Here is a 24,707-nt window from a genome sequence, read left to right as displayed (position 1 = left end):
CTGCCCAGTATGAACCAAACTAATCAAATGCAACAATGGAAGATGTAAGGAATGTCATAAGAAAGTAGAACAGCAGGAGACTGAGGGACAGCAGCTGTAAAGGGAGAGTCTTAGAAACGAGAGATACAGAGTGAGAGAATAAGTAGGGAAGTGGCACTAGGACGTCTCCAAGCTATAGACCACATACATTTTGCGAATTGGTGTAGCTTGTAGTTGGATTAGCACAGGATGGGAATGGTCATATCTATAGGGCGGTAGGGATTGTACACCTCTTACTTTGACTAGGGGTATACTGTTGAGATTCCACCTTCGTAAACTGGGCTTCTTGAGGAGAGACTGTGGAGCATGCGAGACAAGCATGAGATGTAGGAGAACATAGAGAAGATGGGAGATGTATCTATATCGCACCGGCTGGTTTGAAAACATGGCAACCTAGATTGAGAACTTTGTTATTCAGTCGATGAGCTAGTTGATCCTTCAGTCGGCAGTGTCCAGAACGCGGTTTCATCCTAATACTTGTTATACAACTCTGACCACCAACCCGAAAACTACTACCACCTATACTGATTATTTTATGAGTGCTGTTAGTTGGTTTAGAAACTCAGATTATAAAACAAGAATGTGACCAGGGATGAGGAGCTCAGGGAGAGCAGCATCCAGCACTACCTAAAATGGCAGAGTTTAGATTAAGAAAGTAGTTCTTATCAGATTATGATTTATTGCCTAAAAAGGGCATAAAAGTGAAGCGCAATAAGTCCCAAGTCACGTTAATGTTTACCAAGCCTCTCCTGCACAAGCAACATGCATGAGGCGAGTTAGAGAGAGAAGGCATGGCACTGTCGTCGGGCGAGGAAGGTGGTGGGGTGGCAGGGATTTGGGGTCCGGGAGAGTTGGGGTGGTATTTTGGGGGTTGTTAAAGACAGAAAGCCATGTTAGAAATGGGGGGTATTGAATATGTTGTTGTTGTTGCACAGCCACCATGTGGGGTAGATGGCCATGGGTTCACACATGGAATTGTGCGATTATAGGAATCAGGGGAAGGGCAGGCTGAGACACGCCCAATGCCGCCAGACATTCGACAGACACGCACACTCACACACACAGCAGGTGCAGGCTGACTCAGCACAGTACCTGGGGGGTTACAGTGGAGAGGGAGGGGCACTGAGAGATGCTTTGGGCTACCTGCAGAGCCTCTATCCTCAGAGCAGCAAGCACCAGCTCCTCCTGGGCCACACAGGGTAGGTGTGGGGGCATATGGGGTTATAGGGAGGGGGGGGGGGAGTGCGGCCCAGGGTAGAAAACAAATAAGAGACATACAGAGACCAAAGTTGAGGACACATTCCACGATCTAACCAGACACCCACTCAGACACAGGAATATCAGCGGAAAGAAATGGCAGCAATAAAGGCATGAGAACAATCCAAGTCGATGTTATAATCTGAATAAGCAGGATGGGAATAAGATGATAAATGGGAACAAAGTGAACACACATACACGGACACATAAATCAAGGAGTACTATGAAGCTAGCATGGGGCAGGTTGATGGCCCAGGTGTGAAGGAACAGAAGGTATCTACACACCTGGAGTTTGAGGGCGAAGGCTGTGGGGTTGGTCTCTGCCAGGTCAGGCTCCAGGTACTGCAGGGGGTTGTCATTCGCTGGCAGCCTGTCTAACAGGGGTGCGGCTTGGGCCAAGGGCTCCACAAAGCTCTGGGAGGGGGGCTACAGGGTATCAGGACGGGGGGGATCGGGTGAGGAATGTGGAGGGGTCAACATTGGCGAAGCAGTGTTGGGCACATCGGCGGTAGAGAGTGTTGGAGCTACGCTGAAATTGATCACAACTGTGTGCCGCTGGTCATTTCTGCCTGGGTATCAGAGCCATTTAACTAAACTAGGTCAAGATAGTCTGAGGATTGAAATGTTGTCTCCATCTAGTGGCTAAATCACTTTTGCATGGTATGTGAACCATAAAGAGTCATATGGAAAACAGACAGACACAAGAAATGTTACATCCAGATGTGTCGACTGACATCGGACAATGGGTCACATACAGTGTGTACTGTATGTTTGAGTTCACTTAGGCTGGTAAGGTTAGTATGAGTGGTAGAGTGAAACTTACCACTCCATCTCTGTCAGCACTGTGTGTGCGGCTCAGATCCTGGCTCTCCCTTTTCCTGCCCTTGTTTACAGCAGAACCCTCTGGACCAGGTCTGGAGTTCAGCACTGGGGTCTTCATCCCTGCTGTGATCTGGGCCTCCATCTCCTCAAAACTCCTGCAGAGAGAGAGAGATCTCTCAGAGGTCTTTACATATGCCCATAGAACTGCACCTTTCATGTATGTATACAAGCATTCTAAGGAGTGAAACAAGCATTGCTGTGTGTATTTTGTGCGTTCAGTTTCATGTGAATTTCAAATTTGTGTAAAAAAAAACCTCTAGCGCTACCCTGTGCATGGTGAGTTGGGCTCAGAACCATGGGAGCAGGTCTTTGTCAGGTTGTCTGATACAGACTCCAACTTCAGGTACAGAGAAGGCTTCTTCACTGACAGAGGCTAGAAATACACACAGACACCAACTCACTTCAAAAAAAATTGACACAGGCTCTGTCTTTAAGTTTCAAGTTCTAAAAAGATCATGGCTACTTTCTTTTTCTGTCTAGGCCAGGTAGCAGGCAGTAGATACTCACAGGTGAGGAAGAACCAATCTTCTCCATGTACTCAATCTCATAGTCTGAGAGAGAGAGAGAGAGAGAGAGAGAGAGAGAGAGAGAGAGAGAGAGAGAGAGAGAGAGAGAGAGAGTGAGCACCAACAGATAGATGAAAATGAAAGATAGATAAAGAAAGCGAGAAATAAAGAGAAAGATAGGAGAGATTGAGAGACAGGCAAGTGACATCAAAATTATTGTTGTGCCGGTGTGACAGGTCTGAGGCTCTGCTAGCTGGCTGCCCTTTTTCCATCCATGGCTCAGTTCATCCAGGCCAGAAAGAGCCTCTGTGGGTTCAGGGGCCAGTAGAGAACTGGGTCAGCATATTGGTATCACCGCCAGGCTCAAATCAATGCTGATGCAGCATGTTCAACTGGACTACAAAAAATGGCTACTATATGTTACATATACGAACAGGCGCACTGTTGCAACAGTTGTTCAGTTTGGTTTCCTCTGTACACACCTCTGACCTGGTGTTGGTTAGTTGTTATTCAGACACAAAGTTGCCCTCCAATTACCGTGGGTCTGGGGAGGCAAACTGTTTTCGTTTACAAAGGACGTAAGGTCAGACGGCTGAGGAAAGTCCTGGGTATCGGAGGTCAGCTCCGACTCCACGTCATGGAGAGCCGCCCACTTATGATTGGTGGAGGAGGCGAGCTTCTCCTCGTCTGTGGCATGGTCATCCTGGAGTGGGGGTGAGGGAGGCTCATCCTCCGGAGTGGGCTCCTGGAAAAGAGGGTATTTAGAGATCTTGTGTGTGTGTGTGTATGTGTGTGTGTGTTTACGGGGTTACCTGTGATGATGGATCAGACATAGGGGATCTTTTCGGTGACCTCTTCACTCTGAAAGTGTTACTGAGAGGAAGGATCAGAGTTTTTTTTAATTATAATGCAATGTTTCTCCCCAATCTCCCCTATGTAAAAATTTAAAATATGTACACAGACAAGATGTCTTATTCTCTGGGAGCATTTCTGAAGAGCATTAATTCATTTCCATGTCCATTACATTTTTGCTTATGGTAAAAGGACCCAAAACTGTAGAATGCTCCAAAAAGTTTTTTAAAACTGAGAAAAGCTTAATACATACAAATATTAGTTAAAGTTAATTAGTTCGATGGGGAAATGACCAGTAGGTTGTATGGTAAATTATGTCAGAGATGAAATGAGGAGACATTTCAGGAGTGAGGCTGTATTTTTAGGCAATAAATGAAGGGAGGGTTGAAGCTTTTTACAACAACAATGTTTGATGACAGTAATGTGATGAAGAAAATACATTAAGGTTCAGAGAAGGGATTTGTGGATCTACTGTAGTGGGCATGTTGGGAGGCTGTGTTCATGCCCCTGTACTTACAACAGACAACATAGAGAAGACACACCCTTGGACTTCCTGTGACATACGAGAATACACAGACACAAAGGTGACAGAGAGACAGACAGAGGGTACTGGCACAAGAGAGGGTACAGACACCGCACACGGGCGCAGCACAAACACACGCAGTCACACCCTAATAATGGCATCTATACATTGACATACACCTAAACACTGTGTATGAATGCATACTGTATGATGGCAGTGAATGCTGATTGGCTAACAACAGCCTGGTGAACTTACGACTTGATGGGCGTTTTCTTCTTTTTGGCTGGTTTGTTCTGGTTGTGGTCCTGCAGCTCTCCAACGTTGTCATTGTCATTTTCAACATCCTTGTCATTGGTAACTTCAAAGGAGGCAGACCCAGCTTTAGGTGGGGAGCTGGTCATCTTATTTGAGGACTTGAAAGAGTCTATGGTGTCATCAAACAAATCTGCTTGGAAGCTGTAGGATGGCCGGGACAACTTGGGCGAGTTGGGAATGCCGCTTTTAGAGGAGAAGGGGTTGAAGTTTGGGTCTTCCGACTTGTTAGGGTCAAAGTTGTAGGTGGCTTTGGGGATGGGAATGTCATCATCAATGTTGGGGTATGAGGTGGCGTTTCCCAGAGGCTCCATCTGTGGTGGGGGGGCTTTCTTTAGCCCCAGTCTGGGCTTCCTCAAGGGCATCTTTGCGCCTGGCTTCTTGCCCAGCTTCTTGGGCGGTGGTGAGGCCTGGCGGGGTGCCTCACCGTTCTCCTCGGAGTAGTCAAATTCCAGCCTCACCGGCTGACGCTTGGGTAGGATGGGTACCTCCTCAGGGTTGAGGACTGAGCCTGTGAGGGGGGTGACAGGGAGGTCTGAGTTGGCTGGTTCCTCTGCAGGGACAGGGGGGCTCTTTGGGGGTGAAAGGTTAGAGGCAGGCACTGGTCCTTTCCTTCCCAGCACGGGGGAGTTGGCTATCTTGCTCCCACCGCTGTTGAAAGGGTTGATCTCCTCAAAGTTTTCTGGGTCCCATTTGTAGGAACCACTTGGGGGGAGGGGGGACTCCTCTTCAGTCACTGGTGGCTCTGGCACAGGGAGAGGGGCTTTCTCCTGGCACAGGGGTAAGGAGAGGTTAGGTTGGACCTCCTCTGGGCTTGTGTGATTGGTCTCCTCAGGGAGAAGGGGTGGGGTCTCCAAACGAGGCTTGTTGCTAGCCCTGCATAGGGTGCTCCCAGGGCTATGTCCGTCTGACCCTTCCTGGCTCTGCAGAGGGCTGGCAGCCCTGGGCTTGGCCCTCTTCTTCACCTCCGGTGTGCTGGAAGAAGAAGTGGGCTGGGGGCTCTCAGGGTTGGAGCTCTGCCTAAGTAGAGGCTTCTTCTTCAAGGATCCAGGACAGACTTTCTTGGCTCTGAGTAGTGTCCCTGGAGCGCTCTCAGTGCCTACACTGAAGGGCTTTGCAGTGGGAAGGAAGCCTCCAGTGACAGACCTGTCTGTTGAGCCGGAGTCGTCAAATTCCCCTGCCTGAAGGCTGAGAGAACGGGTTAGAGGGGCACGGCTGGGGGACCCAGCAGTAGACACTTCAAAGTTGTAGGTGCCACTGGCAGCAATAGGCTTGTCCTCATCAAAGACTATGGAGAGCGAGCGACTAGGAGGACGGCCTGGAGGAAGGTCTGACGCTGGATCACTGTCTGTTACTGATCCAGTGCCTGAGATGCAACCTGAGAAAACACAAGGGAATACATATATATACAGTATACTTTGTGAGTGTGTGTGTGTGTGTGTGTACGAGTGTGAGTGAGTGTAGGCATTGCACACCAGTGTGAGAACTTCCTAAGCGAGATAAAGAATCCATCTGGTTTTAGGCACTAATTACAGTGACATGTGTGAAGTGATTCATTTAATAGCAGGACCCCAGTTGGCCAATCAGGCATTAGACAAGTCATGAAGAATACAAGGAGGATGGATGGATGGTGATATTAAGCATAGCTAAGCCTGCTAATGTATTTGTGCAGCACTGTACAATACTAACGGCAACCACTACAGTCTGTCTAGAGACATATTTCAGTATACAAAAATCTTCTGTACTTGCATCTGTCTGGTCTCTTAAGGCTGTACTTGTTAATGTATATCTGTGTAGCCATCCAAATGTTAAAATGATGCAGGAAATGCACAATGCACTACAACTGGAGGCACTATGGAGCATGTATCCTTGAAGGTCCCTCCCTCATAAGATGTTTGACCTGTGGTCTAGGAATCTCTCTCCCTCTTGATGTTCAGAATCAGAATCAGAATGGGATTTATTCGCCATGAAAGTTTGCACAGACAAGGAATTTGCTTTGGCAGGAAGGTGCATACAATAAACATATACCTAAAATTTAAATATGTGGACTATCTATACTAAATATGTGGACTATCTATACTATGTTATTATCCCCATGTTAAGTGTAACTAGCCTTTATCATGTGCTTTATCATGTGCTTTCTCAAAGCTCAGCTCCATCCACTATGGTCTCTGCACACAGTTTCAGCCTTAAAAGTGTTTCCAGTTTCCTGTCTCACCTGTGTCCTCTGAAGTGAGCTGCAGGGAGCGGTGCTCAGTCTCTGAGGGAGGCAGGATGGGCGACACAGCCTTCACTGGGGTGGTCGACTCAGGGGTCTCAAATGCTCCGTCTGAGTCTGAGCTCCTATGAGGGGGAGAGAGCACAACATTGATACATTTTGGTTGTTCACAATATGTGCTTCATGTTTTGGCTACCCGCAATGTTTTTGGGGGTCTTGTTGTTATTATCAGTGACCTATGCACTTTGTAAAGCTCTCTCTTGGAAGTCGCTTTGGATAAAAGCATCTGCTAAATGAATAAATGTAAATGTACAAACAGAGATTGAGCCAGAGAGAGTGAATGAGAGAGAGAGAATGAGAGAGAGAATGAAAGAGAGTCAATCAGAGACAGCTGGGGTGAAGGAAGAATAGAAATACTGTACATCGGTGTTTAATGGCAGGTTACATCAATAGAACAGATAACCTTCCCATGTCTGCCATGACTCTTCCTTACAGATACACTCCCACATTGAGCAAAACAAAGGCCTTTGTCAGGCATTTGCCTGTGTGTGTGTGCCTTGCATGAGATATAGAATACCATACATACACACACTCTCCTACTTACACATCCCTTCTTTTTCACTTATACACACACACACACACACACTGCCCCTTCCCTCACACGCACCCCTACTGCCATCACACACACCAACATTGGGAACTACTGACGAACTAGGTTGAGCAGTCCACCTGACAGAGACAAATTCAATAAAAAGGATACAATTCTGTGAAACAACACTGTCATTGTACACTGAATTAATTGATGTAACAAAAAACATTATGTCATCATCCACACACATACATACAGACACACACACAAACACACACACACACACACACACACAAACCAACACATGACCGCAAATACATTACCTGCTCCTACAGTACATCTCAGTCCTCAATTTCACCCCTCCTTCACATCTTTCCATATCACTCCTCCATTTACCCCTCCAGCTCACCTCTGTCTTCTAGGCCCCCTGGCTGCCTCAAGCATGCTGTTGTGTCGAGACCCCCAGGACAGGCGCTGGAGGAGCCCCAGAGCAAGGTCTGGGCTTTCCCCTCCCCCAGTCCCTCCAAGCAGTGAGTCCCAGCTCCAGCGAGCCCACTGCAGGGGAGACAGAGCCTGCCACACGTTCACCGCCATGGCTGTTGACTGCTCCGCTCACCACACACACTGGCTGGCACACTGGTAGACACCCACGGAATCCTCAAATGCTCCTAATCTTTTCTTCTCCTCTCCTCTATTATTCCCGACTTCTGTCAGTAGCTATTTGCACTGGACCTTGCCAGCACCCCTTTCCGCTCCTATCTTGTCGCAAAGGATGCTGCCTTTTTCCAAATGCGACTGACTGCAGAAACGCCCCACCTGCAGAAATTCTGGCAATCTCCCTTTCTCTCACTCTCACTCACTGTCTGTCTCTCTCTGAACCTCCACCTTACATATTCTCTCTCCTGTTTTCTCTCTCTCTTTCATGAGAACAGGGGAAGGATACACATTTTGTATCAGACATATTGTATCAGACAAATACACATATAAACTCAAACACACACAAACATTAATTGCTGACACAATGACAAAGCATCTTCATTTTCTCTCTTCCATATCTGTCTCTTTAATTCTCTTCTGAATTCCAATTACAGAATTGACATGCAGAGATATTGTGCAGGGGCAGAGAACCCACCTGCCAACTACACAGACCCCATCCACCAAAACCACTCTTTCAGGCTTTCTTTTTGGATGTTCCTAAGGATGACAATACACGGAGGTTATAGACTTGGTGCTGCTCTGCTTCAACAGAGACATTAATTTCGTATTTACTGCCAACAACACCCAGAGGCAAGAGGTCTAATGTTACCATTACAACAATATACAGTTAGGTCCATAAATATTTGGACATTGACACAATTGTCATCATTTTGGCTCTGTATACCACCACAATGGATTTGAAATGAAACAATCAAGATGTGCTTTAAGTGCAGACTTTCAGCTTTAATTTCAGGGTATTTACATCCAAATCAGGTGAACGGTGTAGGAATTACAATACATTTGATATGTGCCCCCCCCCCTTTTTAAGGGACCAAAAGTAATTGGACAATTGGCTGCTCAGCTGTTCCATGGCCAGGTGTATGTTATTCCCTCATAAAGGGAGTTCGTTATTTCATTGACAAGGAGCAGATAAAAGGTCTAGAGTTCATTTCAAGTATGATATTTGTGTTTGGAATCTGTTGCTGTCAACTCTCAATATGAAGTCCAAAGAGCTGTCACCATCAGTGAAGCAAGCCATCGTTAGGCTGAAAAATCAACACAACATCATCCTATGGACAGATGAGACCAAGATCAACTTGTACCAGAATTATGGGAAGAGAAGAGTATGGAGAATGGAAGGAACTGCTAATGATCCAAAGCATACCACCTCATCAGTGAAGCATGGTGGAGGTAGTGTTATGGCGTGGGCATGTATGGCTGCCAATGGAACTGGTTCCCTTGTATTTATCGATGATGTGACTGCTGACAAAAGCAGTAGGATGAATTCTGAAGTGTTTCGGGCAATATTATCTGCTCAGATTCAGCCAAATGCTTCAGAACTCATAGGACGGCGCTTCACAGTGCAGATGGACAATGACCCGAAGCATACTGCGAAAGCAACCAAAGAGTTTTTAAGGCAAAGAAGTGGAATGTTCTGCAATGGCCAAGTCAATCACCTGACCTAAATCCAATTGAGCATGCATTTCACTTGCTAAAGACAAAACTGAAGGGAAAATGCCCCAAGAACAAGCAGGAATTGAAGACAGTAGCAGTAGAGGCCTGGCAGAGCATCACCAGGGACGAAACCCAGCATCTGGTGATGTCTATGGGTTCCAGACTTCAGGCTGTCATTGACTGCAAAGGATTTGCAACCAAGTATTAAAAGTGACAATTAGATTTATGATTGTTAGTTTGTCCAATTATTTTTGGTCCCTTAAAAAGGGGGGGCCACATATAAAATGTGTTGTAATTCCTACACCGTTCACCTGATTTGGATGTAAATACCCTGAAATTAAAGCTGAAAGTCTGCACTTAAAGCACATCTTGATTGTTTCATTTCAAATCCATTGTGGTGGTATACAGAGCCAAAATGATAAATTGTGTCAATGTCCAAATATTTATGGACCTAACTGTAACCTCAGTCACAAGCAACACAGAAGGACTTTTCTTATCTTGGGGAGGAGTTGTTGGTAAAGCAGGTTGGTATGAAACCCTTACTCCAATAACATCTGGCAATATCTGGTAATCCCCTGTCTCTGTACCTCAGTCAATACACCCTCAGGGGACAGCAGTGGCATGGCCATAATCTAGACAGTACCAATAGGCTGGGGGGGGACACATCCCGACACACAGAAACATCCATCCTCGTTTTCCAAAAGTTTTTTTATTGTCAGGTGCACAGAACGTTTAGAGTAGAGGCCTCATCCATCCAAAGAAGTTATTTGAGACATCAGCTTTGAAGTTACTACAATCTACAATCCGTAATATGTAATGAAGAACTAAATCCATAAGTTATTAGTCACAATGGCTTTCTAGTTGAAACCAGCTAGCTCCTGTTTAACCCCACCCACTTTGCTTGTATTGCCTTGCAGAGAACATTTCACAACAGAAACACACAGTTGCCATGGTGACTGGAGGCTGCACATGCCATATGTTCCACTGTGGTCAAAACCCAGACTGTCAGTAAGCACAATCTGGGCCAACACACACATCGCACACACATATACATACTGGGACACACAAATCTGCCCAGCTAAGAATTTTGCAGGCACTACTTCCCTCAAGTACTTTTAAAACACAGCAATTTTTTCCACAGTGACCGTTGTGTAATTGAGACATTCTTTCAATAATTGCCTGGCTCCCACAGCCAGGGACTCATTCATACCAGCCTATCTAATACTTATCTTTTATAAATGTAGTAACAGCTCCGATATCTTTGCAGATGCCAACCGAGGCAGTGAGTTAGCATTTCTCAGAGAGAGATAGAGAGAGAGAGAGGATATGCTACCCCTAAGAGAATGAAACATTTATTGTAAAGCAGCAGCCTCGATGCATGGAATGACATATAAACGGTTTTGAATCAAAGGTTCAGTGGAGGTGGGAAATCAAAAAAAGACGATGGACTGACAAAAGGGAAAGGAGTTTGGTTGCTCCCTCTCTGGTTAAACATAAACATAGATGTCTGCCTAGAGACAAAGAGACACCACAGAAGGAGGTAGAGGTGGTAGGTGGGTCCGCAGACAGACAGACAGACAGACACATAAGTAGGCGGATAGGCAGACAGACTCATGTGTCTCTCCTCCTGCCAACAGGCTTTGCCCCTCCCTAACAGCCCTCCACCCTCAGGAGAAGGCAGATCAGTTTACACCTGTGCATGAACCCACCACCTGTTTACCCACAAGATGGGCGGGTGAATGGAGAATAGACAACATAGAATACATTATATGCCTCTTCTGTTAGGTCAAGTTGGTCTGTCAAGCACAATAATGGGTTAGAATACAGGAATAAGTGTTTTGGTCATGATCATCCAAATGATGCTGGATTGGATGGAAAGATTGGTTGATGAAAATAAGTGATGTCATCTCTGACAGAAAGATGATGAGAGACAAAGAAGGTAGATGGAAGGGCAAAGAGGAAGAGAAGGAGAGGCGGTTAGTGGTTGTCTCAAATCTGTGTGAATAGCAAGGCATCCGATTAGTAATGCTACCCCCTCTAACACACATTATAACATTCTGTCAACCCTTCTTTGCCTGTCAAAATAGTTGTCTCACTAAATTTAACTGTGACTGCTACACAGTTGCTTTCTCCCACCTCCCATTTTGCTCTCTTTCCCGCATTCATAATTCAACTTGTGTGTGTGTATTGCTCTTTCTCTGTGTGTGGGTTATAAAGTGGATGTGCAAGAGAAAATAAAGGGTAGTGAATGATGAAAACAACAGAGGGCGCTATTGTGATGTTATTTCACTATAGACATTTACATTTAGTCATTTAGTCATTTAGCAGACGCCCTTATCCAGAGCGACTTACAGCAAGTACAGGGACATTCCCCCGAGGCAAATAGGGTGAAGTGCTTTGCCCAAGGACACAACGTCAGTTGGCATGACCTGGAATCAAACTGGCAACCTTCGGATTACCAGCCCGATTCCCTCACCGCTCAGCCACCTGACTCCCGGACATGGACAGGCAGGAACATATAAAGAATACACACACCTTACAACACTGCACCTTGTCTTTTTTCTTTCTCCTTTCACAACACTCACATACACAGAAATATTCTGTCATTGTATCATGGTCATGATCATCATTGTATCATGGTCACTGGAGACCTATTCCCTGGCAAGATATGCTGAGAAACTAACCTGGTCCGGGAAAGGCTAACTGTCAAGCTTAGCCTGTGTTGTTGCTGAACCAGACGTTCCTGTAAAACCGACCCAACAGGAAAACAATGATTTACCACAGACTTTCTGGCGTGATGCCATATTTAATTTTTTTAACCACTATCAGTACAAGTACGTTTACAGAAAATCTACTAAATAAATAATACATGTAATACATTATACAATGATAAATGATGATTCATACCAACATACGTTTTAATTATGATAGCCTATGTGTACATAAGTCCATATGCCATGATACAAAAACCATGTTTACTACTTGAAGACTACTTGAATCTCCATCAAGCCCAAAAGACAAGAGAGACTTCGATCTGCTTATACATGTGGTCTTATTTTCCTGAACAGTGCTCACCCTTTTCCAATCACCTCTTATTTTTCACTAATCCCTGAGAACAATAAGAAGAGAGATAGGTGAGATGGCATTATCTGTGGAAAGACCCTCAGACTAGATAATTTTAAATCTAACAAGGACCAGTCTAATCTCAGACTGGTCCTTCAGCCTAGATGAAAAAGAAAGGCTCTGAATTTGAGACATCACCAAACTGGAAGTTCACATCAACACCAGCATCTACTGTAAGCAGAGAGATCAGGCCATAAACCAGAGAGAGAAAAACAGACTTCTGGACCCTATCATTATTTTTCCAAACTAAAAACCAGTGCAAGTCCCTTACTTCACTATGGAAAACTTTATCAACTCTCTTGACAGTTCTGAGTTCTGTGCTTAAACGTAAAGCGCTACAGACAGCTTCCAGGTGAGCCTAACTTGCGTCAGTGCACTGAAAACAGTTATGTAACCAAAACCTTGAACATCCTAAAGGCCACATTACTTACGGATAACCACACAGCTCTCTGGTGGTGAACACGCAGGTACACACACACACGTATACAAGCACACAGACCTCTCTTAGTCACTTGCCCTGGCACACTGTCACACTCTTCCTTTCCCTAAGTATTTGGGATATTAATAAAACACAGGAAGTAGAACATTCTCTCTCCCTTCATCTCACCGTCCCACCTGGCCTCCCAGTGTCTCCCTCCTCAACATTATATTTCAGCCTTGTCACCAGCTCCCTCTCATGATCCCATCACTGCAGAGGTGCCCTCCTCCCTTGCCCCATGAAAGAAAACACTGGGATCTGATCACAGCAGCCCATTTCTGGAGCCCGGGGCTGCTACCCCCTGCCTGTTTGCCTTGAACACTGCTGGGTAGTATTTTCCTGTCGCATTGATCTGACTAGTCTGACACACACAAACTGTGCAATGTGTTGTATGTTCCATTAGAAATGCTACTCATTGATCCTTTCAATGAGCAAAGACACATTACATGTCTCTCTATATTTCATTTCATCCCTGCTGGGACCAATCAAGGCACATGCTTACACACATTCTCAGTTATCTATGGTGCACAAAGGGATTTGAAAAAGCTCATGAGCATTTTGCAGCATGGCTAGGTGGCCTGTATAGGGAGCTCCTCACAGCCAACACAACAACAAAGGCAGCAGCGATGGCGGCTCTCATCTACCCAGAGCTCCAGTTCAGCACAGCACAATCCTGTCCAGGCAGGAAGCCAGTTAAAAATTCAGGTAGCCAGTCACACAGCTAGAACGGCAGTCAGTCAACCTGCTGTTGAACTTACATGGTCTCTGTATGCTCCTGAGAGGGATGGGGGGCTCCGTTCTCCATGGACTCAGTGGCTCCCATCCTCGGCTATGGTCCTCTACCTCCTCCTCTCCCTCCCCCCTGGTCTGTTCCTGCTCCTCAGCCCCCTCCACATCCACCCTCCTCCTTCTAATCTCTCTGTTGGACTCTGGAACTCCTCTCTTCCCGTCGTAAGGCTGCCGTTGCCTGGTATGTGCGTTTGTGTGAAACACAATGGTTATGCTCCGTGGTGTGTGTTGCGCCGCAGCAGTGCAAATGTGGAGCTCTTCCTTCTGATGCCAGTAGCGATCTGAATGTCCTCACTCAGTCGGCACAATATCAGTCTTCCTCAGTTACCCTCTGATTCTCCATGATTCTGATCCTCTCCTTCTCTGTCTCACTGCTACGCTCTTCGTTTATCTATCCCTCTGTGCATTTCCATCACAGAGCAATGATAGAGGTCTATGAGAGAACAGCAGCAGTCAAGGTAGAATGATGCAGCAAAATAACAAGAGATACCATTCTCTTCAAATTGATTATGAATGGAGAAAATACTATAAAAAAAAAGGGTATAAAGGAAATTGTTATCCGCTCCCTCTCGTTCCGTCATTGAGGTGTCTTCTTCTTCCCCTCTGTTTGGTAGATGGTGGAGCTGAGCTGTGTTGCGACTCTCTGCCTCCTCCCCCTCAATCCACCACTCTCCCCAGAGACCATTAGCCCGTAAAAAGACCAGCAGCTTTTTACCATCAGTGCAGGAAAGCCAAACAATAGCAGACAGCAAACCCAACAGATTAACAAAAGCTCTCTCTCTGTCACTCTCTTCATCTCTTTCGCATTCTTTCTTCCAACCTTCCATAGAGACTCTCCCCTGTCATCTCATTGTCCCTTTCTTTTAGTTTCCTTCTCCTGTCAGGATCTCTCTCTCTCTCCTAGCCTGGTGAGTTGCACAGGGAGCGTGTCAGACCCAGTCTCATTTCACACAATAGAAGCTTCCAGCAGCCAGCATGGCCAACCAGAGTGATGCAAGAGGTAAACAATAGACCCTGAGAAAGTGTGTGTGAGCATGTGCATTTGTTCCCCACCCCACCCCCCTTTTACCCAACCCTCCAACATTCTTATAGCACACTCGAAAGAGCTTTAACAGACACAAAAAGCAATGACAAAAAAAACGATTTGACAAACCTGCTCTCTGCATTTGAGAGAAAAGGGGTGTGCTATGCACTGTGTGTCTAGTGGCACATCATATTTACAAAGTTTCCAAAAGGGTTGTGAATGCGTTGATGCAGATGCCTTCCCAGTCCATCGCCATATGAGAACAGTCATTCTGCTGACTACCTACCAGGAAGGTCTAGTGATCACATTCATTGGAATTATGATATATATACTGTATGTGCGCAGATGCTTGTGTTTGTGCTTGCTGAATTGAGATAAAGAGAGTAAGAGATTGAGAGAGAGTGAAGAATATAGAAAATAAAACAGATATGCAGAAATTAGGTTGCTAATGACCCTAGGGTAGAAATAGGATCTTAAACAGGTTAAACCAATGTCCATTGAAGGTTGCTGGTACTGAGCCTATCATGCCATCTGAAATACGAGATCACTAATATATTGTACAGTCATGGGATTGAAGAACATGGGGCTCAGTCTGTCTACACAATGGCAGATTTGGCCCTTACTGGCTGAAGTGATTGTAGACTGGTGTAGTCAAGTCAGTGTTACTACAGAGATTACTAGATTCCCAGTTCTGAAAAACATAGTAGGCATAAAATGTTTCAAACACACATGCACAAACACACACACAAAGACACGCACACACTGTGTACATATAAACACACACACACTGCAGTGTTTCATATACATTTAAAAAAAATATATATATAGCGCACAATCACAAAATAAGTCATTTAAGGTTACCTTTCCTATAAAACAGGTCTATAGCTTGCTCTTTTATTAAACAAACTAAATGGCCTTATGTTATTTATCTTATTTACACGATGGCATGTCATTTCTGTCTCTACATAGTCGTTGTCGCCCCCCCCCCCCCCCCCCAAAAGAAAAACATATGGGCCATCAACAGAAAGCACCGCGGACATCCAGTGCTGATAGGACTCATAGGTCAATAACTCTGGCCATAGGAGACCAGTGCTGCATACTCTACTCCTCACCCTCTCAGACCTCTCAGTTCACAGGAGAAACATTGATTCTCAGGTCACTAACATGTCGCTCCATTATCATTAGTTTCAAGGGTCAACAAAGAAAATGTGTGTAGAGCACAGATGAAAACTCTTTGGATGAAACGATCTAGTTCAACAGTGAAGGCGAGTATATGTTAGCCCTCAGCCTCAGACTGAGGAAATGGAGAAATTAAAATTTCAAGCAAGTCAGGAATATGTCAGGCTTTTTCTGAAAGATTTATAAGCTCGCTATGTTCAATGTAGGTCGCCATATTCCAAGTTCATAAATTGGTGGAGGTTCAAATGCCCAGTACATTCAACCAGGGTGGATAGGCTGAGAAGAGCTTTGTATATTTATATGAACATCAGCTGTGTGGGGTTGTGATCCATCTCATTAAGAATGGTAGTAGTTATCATTTGGTCAGCACTTCCATTCAAAATCTGTCATATCATGACAGCAAAGCCCTCTGGCATTCATATGAACTCACACTGTAATTACCATGTCACATGTGAAATATGATACGCAGCTGTTGTTTAGATTTAAAGTTAACCACCCCTTAAAATGTTTAGCATTCTGGCTAGCTATATTTTATTGCATTGAACGAAATCTGATTCTGAAATTTAATAAGACTGTATTTATACTTTTATGCCTGAATAACATGAACTCTTCATACATTTTTACAGTCCTTTTACAGGCTGTGTTTTTGTATGTTTATCTATCTTTCCAGCACTTATCCCAAAACCTGTACTTCAATCCTCAGGCTGACTGTGCAAACTGTACAGTACAACAACATGTAGACTGTCGACTTTTCTGTTGCTCTCTCTGGTCTGCCTCTGCTGGTATTTAAAGTGCATCATAAATAATAGTTATAGCTGCTCCACTTTACTCTTTCTTTCACTCATCTTTTGTATGCCGGGTAAAGCTCATGCATAGTAAATTATTCCTGTGTGTCATATCCCATTAAATTGAGCAAGTTATATTCTATATATTTATTTTGTAACACGATAATGCTGTTTATTGGTTAAAAACTACTTGCCAATATGAATAAAGGATATAGCCTGTTTGTGTATGCACCACCTGACTGTAGTGTTCTAACCTGAGTGTTCAGACAGTATGGTGCAGACACAGACTTGCTGGAGTATTAGAAACATTGACTCCCTCTTCTGTTTTAAAATTGTATTACAACTGAACTGACAAAAAATAAAAAAGAGGCTGAGTCACTACCCTTGTATGAAACTAAGTCCACAGTTAGTCACGTTTTATATGTAGTAATAGATTAATATATATACATATATATATACCAGATAGAAAAATTATATAATGGAAAACACATGTGGGATGAGAAAATACATGTGGAATCTCAACAATGGAATCAGAGGCCCTAAATCCAGAAGCCCTTGTCCAGAAGACAATAGGGCTTCTGTACCACACCTGAAATATATGTTTTCTATAGGAATAAATGTAGTTATGACTTCTACAGACTCTTAATAATAGCCATATCACACTTACAAGCTAGAATATCTCAAATTGCATCTGTGAGACTGTGATGGATGTTGTCTATGATAATGTTGAAGGCATTGTTATAACTCCATACAACAAAGCCATTAGACAGGCTTATGCGCAAGCACTGGCTTAACACAGCAAATCCCTTTATGGCAAAGTATTTCTCATCAATGATAAGCAAAAAGATTATTCTGTACAGTATCTCATCAATACAGTATGTTATAGCATGTTTGTAATTAGGTTGACCAAAGTACATAAAATGGGATGTTAGACCGGACCTCTAGTTCAGCGAGCTGTCCATGCATGGTCTACCAGATAAAGCCTTACTACCAACATGGGGTTGATGGCACAACAGATGGCACATATTAGACGACCATCTCCAATCATGGTTAAGCCCAGCTTCCGGCAGATGAGGGCATTCCTGCTTTTCGTCAAGTAGGCTAAGCTAAGTGGACCAATCAGATCTGTAGTCTTACAACAACAGCAAGGCAGACTTATAAGATAATCGGTCTGACCATCAGTGTTAATTAAAACAATATAGTCTGTACATCTTTTTAGTGGAACCACACAAGCAGGGAAGAAGGTAAGTAGTTAGTTGGAATTAAATCTACAAAAGGACTCAAGGCCATAATAAAAAAACATGAAATATCTGGAGGATTGACAGAGGGGACCATACCTGTTTATGGGAGGACAGGAAGTGAAAAAGGGTTCCTTCTCCTGATTGCCAGAGGCTGGAACTGGAGGAGGAGTTGGGGAGGAAGGATCCGGGGCTGAAGCAGGATGCAAGACTGATGCAAGGCCTGGGGTTGGGGCTGAGCAAGGGTCCGGGGCTAAGGCAGGGTCTGGACCTGAGGAAGATGCTGGGGCTGGGGCTGAGACAGGAGCTGGAGAAGAGTCCGGGGCTGAGGCAGGGTCTGGACCTGAGGAAGATGGTGGGGCTGGGGCTGAGACAGGAGCTGGAGAAGGGTCTGGGGCTGAGGCAGGGCCTGGGACTGAAGAGGTCTGAGAGGATACAGGAGCAGGCCTCTCTGGGGGCGTGGGGGGAGGAGTGGGGAACTCTGTGGTGTCTTGAAGGAGGTAGGGAGGGAGGGCAGGTGGAAAGCTGTGTCCACCAGGAGTGGAGGCAGAGGTAGCCGGAGAAGGAGGAGTAGAATTAGGAGAAGGAGCAGGGTCAGCCACTTGTTCTGTCAAGAAGCACCTGTGGAAGAGGAAGAAATTAGAAGAGAGGAGAGGAGTCAAGATGGAAAGACAGGAGAGGAGGGGAGAGAGGAACATAGGAAATACACAAAAGGGAGGGGGGAGCCTAAACTAATTCATTTGAGTACTTTAGATCCTTAGTAACCCATTACCTCCAGTTTTAGTTCTGGTATTTCTCAGGATGACAGCAGACAGTGTACCTGTACACTCCACCCACATCATCCCTGAGGAAACAAGACCTGCAGCTCAGCTGAACCTCATGCACCTCCTTAGAGCTTTGACCAACTAGCCTCACTGAGATGCCTAACTGGCCAAAAGCATTGGCAGTGACAAATTTTGTGTTTTGCAAAGTTTGCAGGTTCAGTATTTGTGGATTCTTTTTTTACAGGTTTCTATGGAATATTGGAAAACGATAATACACATTTCATAGGTTTTAAAGGCTTTCATTGGCAAAAAAAATGCAATATATGCTAAGTCGCCTATTTTACAGCAATCAATCTGCTCTTAAATACTATCAGAATGATAGAGTGATTTCACGTAACTAGAACTAGTTCACACTTTTCCATGTGCTGGTGATATGACTTAGTGCATTTACATTTACATTTATTCATTTAGCAGACGCTTTTATCCAAAGCGACTTCCAAGAGAGAGCTTTACAAAGTGCAGAGGTCACTGATCATAACAACAAGATAGCCAAAAAAACATCGCGAGTAGCCAAAACATGAAGCACACATTGTGAACAACCAAAGTAAGTGCCAAAGGGAAGAACCATAAGAGCATGTAGTTAAACAAGTTACAATTAAACAACATGAACCGCTATAAGTGCAAGTGTACCTGTGGAAAAAAGCAAGCAACAGTAATAAAAACAATATATCACAGCGAGAACCAAAATTTAAAACAGTTACCACTAACCACAAGAGCAACAAGTCTCTAAGCAAGAGTCATTGTGATCCTTGAGGAAACTAACATCGGGTCAAGCGAACCATTCCTAAGTACCGTTGTACTCCCGGAACAAGTGTGTCTTGAGCCTTTTCTTGAAGGTGGAGAGACAGTCAGTATCTCTGATGGAGGTGGGGAGTTGATTCCACCACTGGGGGCCCAGACAGGTGAAATTATGAAATTATGTTAGCAGCCATTTTATGCCAGGGCCCAAAAACTGTGAAATGTGTTTTTTGTGATAAATGTCATTTTTGGGAGGCCAATTACGCTTTTATTTAAAATACATCTGATCACTCTGCACAATTATTGAGTAACAATGTAAACACAAATCGGAAGCAGAAAACTTTGCAAACGCGAAATGTATGACACTGCCAATACTTTTGGCCATGACTGTGCTCCCTAAGGCTAGGGGCGTGAGGGGATAGCTACCCCCTCACCCCCTCTTAAAATCCCATGCAAGTTGTGCTCCTAGCTGAGTGGGTTGGGCTTGATCCTCCTGGGAAGAGTCTGTTTGAAATAACTATCCTGTAGGGGCTCTGTTATAAAGAGGCCATTCTTATCAGAGGCCATAAGGCTCTAAACTGACTAGCAATTTGGAGGACCCCATTGCAGCTGTTCATCACTGGGGCCTGCCTGTAAGGCTCTAAAAATAAACCACTCTCCACCACAGAGCTGCACAATGGCCTTACGGCAACTACACACCAGACACACTGGAAGACATACAGTAGGCTACCACATAGCACACAAGGTGGCACAGTGTCTTGTACAGAGCAAAGACCTGCCTGGCTGTCTGCTGTCTGTCTGCCAGCAGTCTCTGTTAGCTCAAGAGTAGATTTCTGTCTGTCTGTTTGCCTGCATTCCTACCTGCTGTCTGTCTGTCTCTTTGCCTGCGTGCCTGCCTACCTGCCTGCCAGCAGTGTCTGTTAGCTCAACAGAGTAGATTTATGTATTCTGCCTCCTTTTACTGGTGTCTTAAACAAATAATTTAACTTTTAACGTTTTTTTGCTGGATACACATGATTCCATAGCCTTTCCTTGGAGATCTATACTCCTCTTGTACCCAAAAGTGTTAAGTCTACGACTGTTCACCGGTCAACTTGACATTCTTTGAAAAAGAAGTCACATCACGTGTCCAGGAGCCCAGCCAGTGGTGATAACACTGATTGCTGCTTATAAATGCAAGGAGACCTAACCCAGAGAAAAGTTGTGGGATGTCACACAGACACTGCCAAAAATAAGGTTCTATTTATAACAGTCAGTTGTATTCACAGTCCATGGTTCTTTCTAGCTTTTCAGTGAAGATTATGTAATTTGGTCTGATTCTGTTTCTCAGCTGGAGCTCTCAAATTGTGTTCTAGTCTGCTCTCACATCTAGGCTACTCGCTAGAAGAGGCTTAGACAAACACTATGAAAACAGCACTGTCAGGCTCAGAAGGTGGTGTTGACTTTCACTGTAGGCTGGCGTGCAGATTTGTAAATAAAACATCTTGAGCGCAGCTGACACACACACATACACACAAATCGTCAATCTTGGAAGCAGCTGGAAGCAGAAGAGAGAGGGCCAGACAGAGTGTTAAGACTAACAGACATCTCTAAATAAAGCCAGCTGAAGAAAGTGGGGATAGTGGCATTTTAACAGCTATATATTATGACTCCTGTGCCCTGCACACTGCTGTTCACACACACACAGATGCACTCTGACCAACCTGCTGACTGAAGTGTTACAGTAAGAGCATGCTTACATTAGCGTCAAAGACTGCTCGTCAAAAGATGGAGGAAATTACACACAGAGAAAGAGAAACACACACACTAATGCAATCATTCCTAAACACCAGCAAAATCTTACATTTGCCTGAGTGTCACAAATTCTTCCTAAGAAGCAGAAAAAACAGAAACAGTTTTGAAATAGTCAAGTGTCTGATAAGGCACATAGTGAGTGAGGAGCTCTCTAGACCAGCGTCGGAAAATAACATGCCTTGACTTGTGTTTCCAAAATCGTGTTCCATTCTGCTCTTTCTCTCCCTCTAATTCCCTTCCTCCCTCCTTCTCTTTCCCTCCCTTCATCTCTCCACCCATCTGGTGAGGTCAGTGTCGGCAGAATATAATTAGCAGTAGTTACCTTCTAAACCATCTGCTTCGGCCTCATGGCAGAATCCTCAGGACTTGTGGAAGAACAACAAGCTACAGGAGCAATAGCAGATATGTTCCACTCACTGCCAAGGACTCAGTCAGTCAGAGAGCCAGAGAGGTGGACATTAAGTTAAGTTATTCACTGTGCTGCTCTTCAAATACCACAGATGATTTGGTCCCAACCGCTCCTTTTCTCTTTCTCTCTTGGTCTCTCCTTCCCTGTCTCTATCGCTTTTTCTCTCTCTCTCACTCCACCATACACATACAGGCACCAGCACATGCTCAAGTGTTTCTCTGAACTCTGGCTTTTGTTCCAGTCAGTCTGGCCTTTGTGGGTGACTTCAGTGTGCCTGAGTGCCAGCCCAAATTCCTCCCACTGCACAGCTCATGGCCCAAATGAGCCAAAATGAGGCTGACAGCCAGGACAGCCTCCCAGGGGCGGAGACATACAGACACACACACACACACACACACACAATATATAGACACATATATACATATGCACATATACATACGCATATATACACATTTAGATATATACACACGCATGGGTATAGACACATTCATGCAGTAACTCTTTGTTGACACACACTACCTTTCGTATACACAAACACTTGGCACTTAAAGGGAATCTATCTGTAAGGGAAGTATTTTTGTGTGTTACTGTATCTCGCCCTGTTGTTACCACAGCAGTAATAGGACAAGTGTTGTGACTGACAGGCAGCAAGTGATGCAGTGGCATGTGGGATGGCTCCAGACGCACACAACCAGACATCAGACAGAGAAAGAGAGCAATAAATAGAGAGAAAGTGAGAGAAAAGGTCAAGAAAAGTAAAAGCTATAGAAAAGTAAGATTGCATAAAAACCTGAAAAGCAAGAAAGTTAACTTGATCCCAGTGTTTATTTTTCATTCTGTATGTTTATACATGTACCAAATAGATTCTCACACTTAACCCGTTAAAGAGTAGCGTCACATATGTGATAGTTCGAAAGCGGGCCCCACAGAGTACCGTCACACGTGTGATTCTGAACATTCCAACCGACTATTTTCCGATAGACAAAAACTATATGACAAACGCTATAGTATGGCTTCAAAATTTACAATTAGGAGGCTAACAAGTAACACTAGCAGGTAGTAGCATTGCTACGAGTATTATGCTAGGTTGCTAGGTAACGGAAGCTAACTAAAGCTAGCTAGCTTCCGTTTTGGAAAAATAACTCACTCTGGTGGAAGCGTCGGTAATATTTAGAACTCACTCCTTAAAAGGTTAAAGGTCACAGTGCTCCACATGTTTGAAGTGTGTGTATAATGTACCTCAGGAGGTTTACCAGAAGCTTCATTGCTATGATATCAGCCAATACATCTACACAGATTTAATCTGTTCTTTCTGCAACTTTGAACTTCAAACAACTGAAAAGTGCGATGTACCATCAATTAATCTTGAAACTGTTTAATCCTAACCTTCTTGGTGTATTTTCAGATGTAATCTAAGTGTTGTATCTGCCTTGGACTTAGGTACAGTAAATCTTCACCATCACTGGGATTCTCCAAATGTTTAATGCATAATTTCTAAGGCTTTATCGGATCGTTTTGTAGTGAAATGTGACAAGAAAGGCAGGGAGAGAGAGAGAGAGAGAGAGAGAGAGAGAGAGAGAGAGAGAGAGAGAGAGAGAGAGAGAGAGAGAGGGGAAGACATGCAGCAAAAGGCCAACACCGGATAAAAACACAGGCCACTGTGGTAAGGCCTAAGCCTACATGGTACACACACTTACCCGTTGAACTACCAGGGTGCCCCCCCATCACTGGAATTCTAAATGAAATTCCATGTATATTGGGGTCTATGCTGAGTGTTGTTTGATACTGGCTTTTAATGAATCACCTTTTGAGGCTTTTGTTTAGTATCTTATACTGCATTGTAACTTTAACTCTCCTGTTTCATCTCATTCTATTATATCTACATTTTTATTTGACTCTTTTTAATAGAATTTACATGTATTTTTTTATGTTGCTTTTAAATTTTGTCTTGATTCCTTTTATGTTTTATGTAAAGCACTTTGTATTGCCTTGTTGAAAATGTGCTATACAAAAAAACTTCCCTTGCCTTACAGGATCTTCTTCTCCTTTATATCTTGACTATAACAAATTAACTGAACTCACCCACTTTCCCCCGACTTGTCTACTGTAGGAACTTTTGATGTACTCTCTGCTGGGCTCTCTGCTATGTTGTCCTGCTGGCCAAGAGGAGTAGTAATTTCCTCTGTGGGGGTCCGGTACGCCTGGGGAGACTCCAGAAACTGGAGTGCTCTGTGGAAGGTGGAAATAAATCCTTGTTATTCCGTTACAGATGACACACATCAACCGAATGAAAGAATGCATGCGTGTGAGTGTGAAGTATTGCTGTTTTTGTTGTTTCTATTGTGAACAGATTTGATTTCTGAAAAACAACAAGGCTCATTCTTGGTCAGAGTTGATGTCACAGTGATGTCATCCTGTGGATATAATAGTCTGTAGTTCTCCCATTGACCTTTCTTCTGATTCAACCAGTGTCATCTGACCCAAAGACCAGTCACTACAAAGTCAGGCTCTATGCTTATGAGCTCATTCATATTCATTGTCACAATGCTCTTTGCAATAGCTTCCATTACAACAAATCTGTTCTGAATATGAATAAATTTAATTGTATTAATACACAGAATCTGCCAAAAGTATAAACCTTTGAATTCTGAGAATACAGTGACCTAAATGTGATAAAAAATAGTTATATTACCAACCTTTTAATAAGCATGGAAACTATGGTTAGTACAGAAAAATTCTCTGTGACAACATGAGACATTCACTGTGAGACACTGAGTATGTGTGTTTGTGTGCACACGTTTGTGTGTCTGTGTAGTTTGCACATGTGTGTAGATAATGTTAATGCCCCTCACGATGTATGGCCTTTTAAAATGGCATGTGTGACGGTATGTAACAGACGTAGCCACGCTCCGTCACAACAAGGTGTCGTTCGCCACTCTCTGGGCTCGAACGCACGACCTCTGACTTGCCAAGCGCGACCACTACCAGCTACGCCAA

The 24,707-nt window shown here is 44.2% G+C and overlaps 1 protein-coding gene across 1 annotated transcript in view; it reads right to left on the bottom strand.

Moving 5' to 3' along the window:
• tacc2 (transforming, acidic coiled-coil containing protein 2) overlaps positions 1 to 24,707 on the bottom strand; it is a 46,357-nt gene that overhangs the window by 15,342 nt on the left and 6,308 nt on the right. Inside the window, exons 2-12 of the mRNA XM_067236602.1 lie at positions 23,793 to 23,939; positions 18,045 to 18,566; positions 6,590 to 6,714; positions 4,315 to 5,749; positions 3,497 to 3,557; positions 3,222 to 3,429; positions 2,686 to 2,729; positions 2,445 to 2,551; positions 2,120 to 2,273; positions 1,582 to 1,722; positions 1,132 to 1,224 (exon numbers count right to left, since the gene is read on the bottom strand). Coding sequence (XP_067092703.1) covers positions 1,132 to 1,224; positions 1,582 to 1,722; positions 2,120 to 2,273; positions 2,445 to 2,551; positions 2,686 to 2,729; positions 3,222 to 3,429; positions 3,497 to 3,557; positions 4,315 to 5,749; positions 6,590 to 6,714; positions 18,045 to 18,566; positions 23,793 to 23,939 — 3,037 coding nt within the window. The remainder of the gene's footprint in view (positions 1 to 1,131; positions 1,225 to 1,581; positions 1,723 to 2,119; positions 2,274 to 2,444; positions 2,552 to 2,685; positions 2,730 to 3,221; positions 3,430 to 3,496; positions 3,558 to 4,314; positions 5,750 to 6,589; positions 6,715 to 18,044; positions 18,567 to 23,792; positions 23,940 to 24,707) is intronic.

This window comes from Osmerus mordax, chromosome 5 (assembly GCF_038355195.1).
Source record: "Osmerus mordax isolate fOsmMor3 chromosome 5, fOsmMor3.pri, whole genome shotgun sequence".
Classification (NCBI taxonomy): Eukaryota; Metazoa; Chordata; class Actinopteri; order Osmeriformes; family Osmeridae; genus Osmerus; species Osmerus mordax.
Note: the sequence above shows the minus strand (reverse complement) of the source record. Positions and strands in the feature narration are given on the sequence as shown.